At 40.0% G+C, this 1,180-nt stretch overlaps 1 protein-coding gene across 1 annotated transcript in view; it reads left to right on the top strand.

Moving 5' to 3' along the window:
- Window positions 1-428: 428 nt before the first annotated feature.
- MS4A7 (membrane-spanning 4-domains, subfamily A, member 7) overlaps window positions 429-1,180 on the top strand; it is a 20,718-nt gene continuing 19,966 nt past the window's right edge. Inside the window, exon 1 of the mRNA XM_008583460.1 lies at window positions 429-482. Within this exon, the coding sequence (XP_008581682.1) occupies window positions 439-482 (44 nt within the window). The 5' untranslated portion in view covers window positions 429-438. The remainder of the gene's footprint in view (window positions 483-1,180) is intronic.

Genomic DNA, 1,180 nt, shown 5'->3' on the forward strand with positions numbered 1-1,180 from the left:
GGCTGAGCGCGGTGTGGGCAACACCACACCAAGGGTTGCGATCCCCTTACCAGTCACGAAATAGACAAAAAAAAAAAAAAAAAGAAAGAAAACTCAGGCTAATGGAAACTACTTGGCCCATCTAACTCTGCATTGGAATAGCAGAAGTGAATTCTAATGGTGACCTTGCAACTCGCTACTCTGCACGCAGCTCTTTTTCCTCATGTGTTACTTCTATTTTGTGTCACTTTTCCAGATCTCAAAATTTAGAAAGAGGAAGCAGAGGCACTTTTCATATATCAACCATCTGTAACTACAGCAAAATCATATCCTGTGTAATCATAAATACTACTCTAAAAAAGGGACAGGAAATCTCTGAGGTTGGAGAGCAGAGCAGTGAGATGGTTGTGGCAGGAACAGTCAGTAGGAGGTTCTAGCTGAGAGCTTCCCAGAGGTGAGATGGCTCACCAGCCACAACACACAGGACCAGGCTGTGAGAACAGGTAGGCTCTTTGGTTTGGATCATGACTTTCAGAGGCAATTATGTGCTTTTGAACAGTCAGGGAATCAGCTTCTCATCCTGTCTCTGTGACTAAGTACCTGCATGAATAGGTGAGTCAATTTTCCTTTCTGGGCCTCAGTTTACTCACTTGCCAAATAAGAAAATTGAATGAAACAATTCTCAGGTTTCACATAAGATTTGAGGTGATAATTTTCTACAATTCTATGCATTTCCCTGGTGTGTCGGTTTTATACAGAATATGCTCTTAACAAATACTGTGAAATTACATTGAATTGTGGATTGAGACCCTCATTGTTCTATTCTAATTCTGTAATACAGAAAATTGCTCTGTGCAGAGCTATTGACCTCCATGCCATGACTTGTCTCCGATGTCTGGAAAAGTTGAGGCACTCCAGGTTTATCTCCACTTGGTGAACATGGAAGGTCAAAGCATGCTCTGTGACTGTGGCGTTTGAAGGTGATGACATCACTCTGACGACTTCTTGTGAAACATTAAATATCTTGGTTATACAGAATTCTGCCTAAAATGTAGAAATATGTGTCAAAATTCAAGTACCATAGCTTTAAATTCAGTAAATCGACCTCTATATGTTACTCTAAGGAGATAATTGAATAGATAAGGCACCAAAAAGTGCAAAGATGTTCATTGTAGTATTGCTCATAGTGGTTAAAAAAAAA

This window comes from Galeopterus variegatus, unplaced genomic scaffold (genome assembly GCF_000696425.1).
Source record: "Galeopterus variegatus unplaced genomic scaffold, G_variegatus-3.0.2 Scaffold2918, whole genome shotgun sequence".
Classification (NCBI taxonomy): domain Eukaryota; kingdom Metazoa; phylum Chordata; class Mammalia; order Dermoptera; family Cynocephalidae; genus Galeopterus; species Galeopterus variegatus.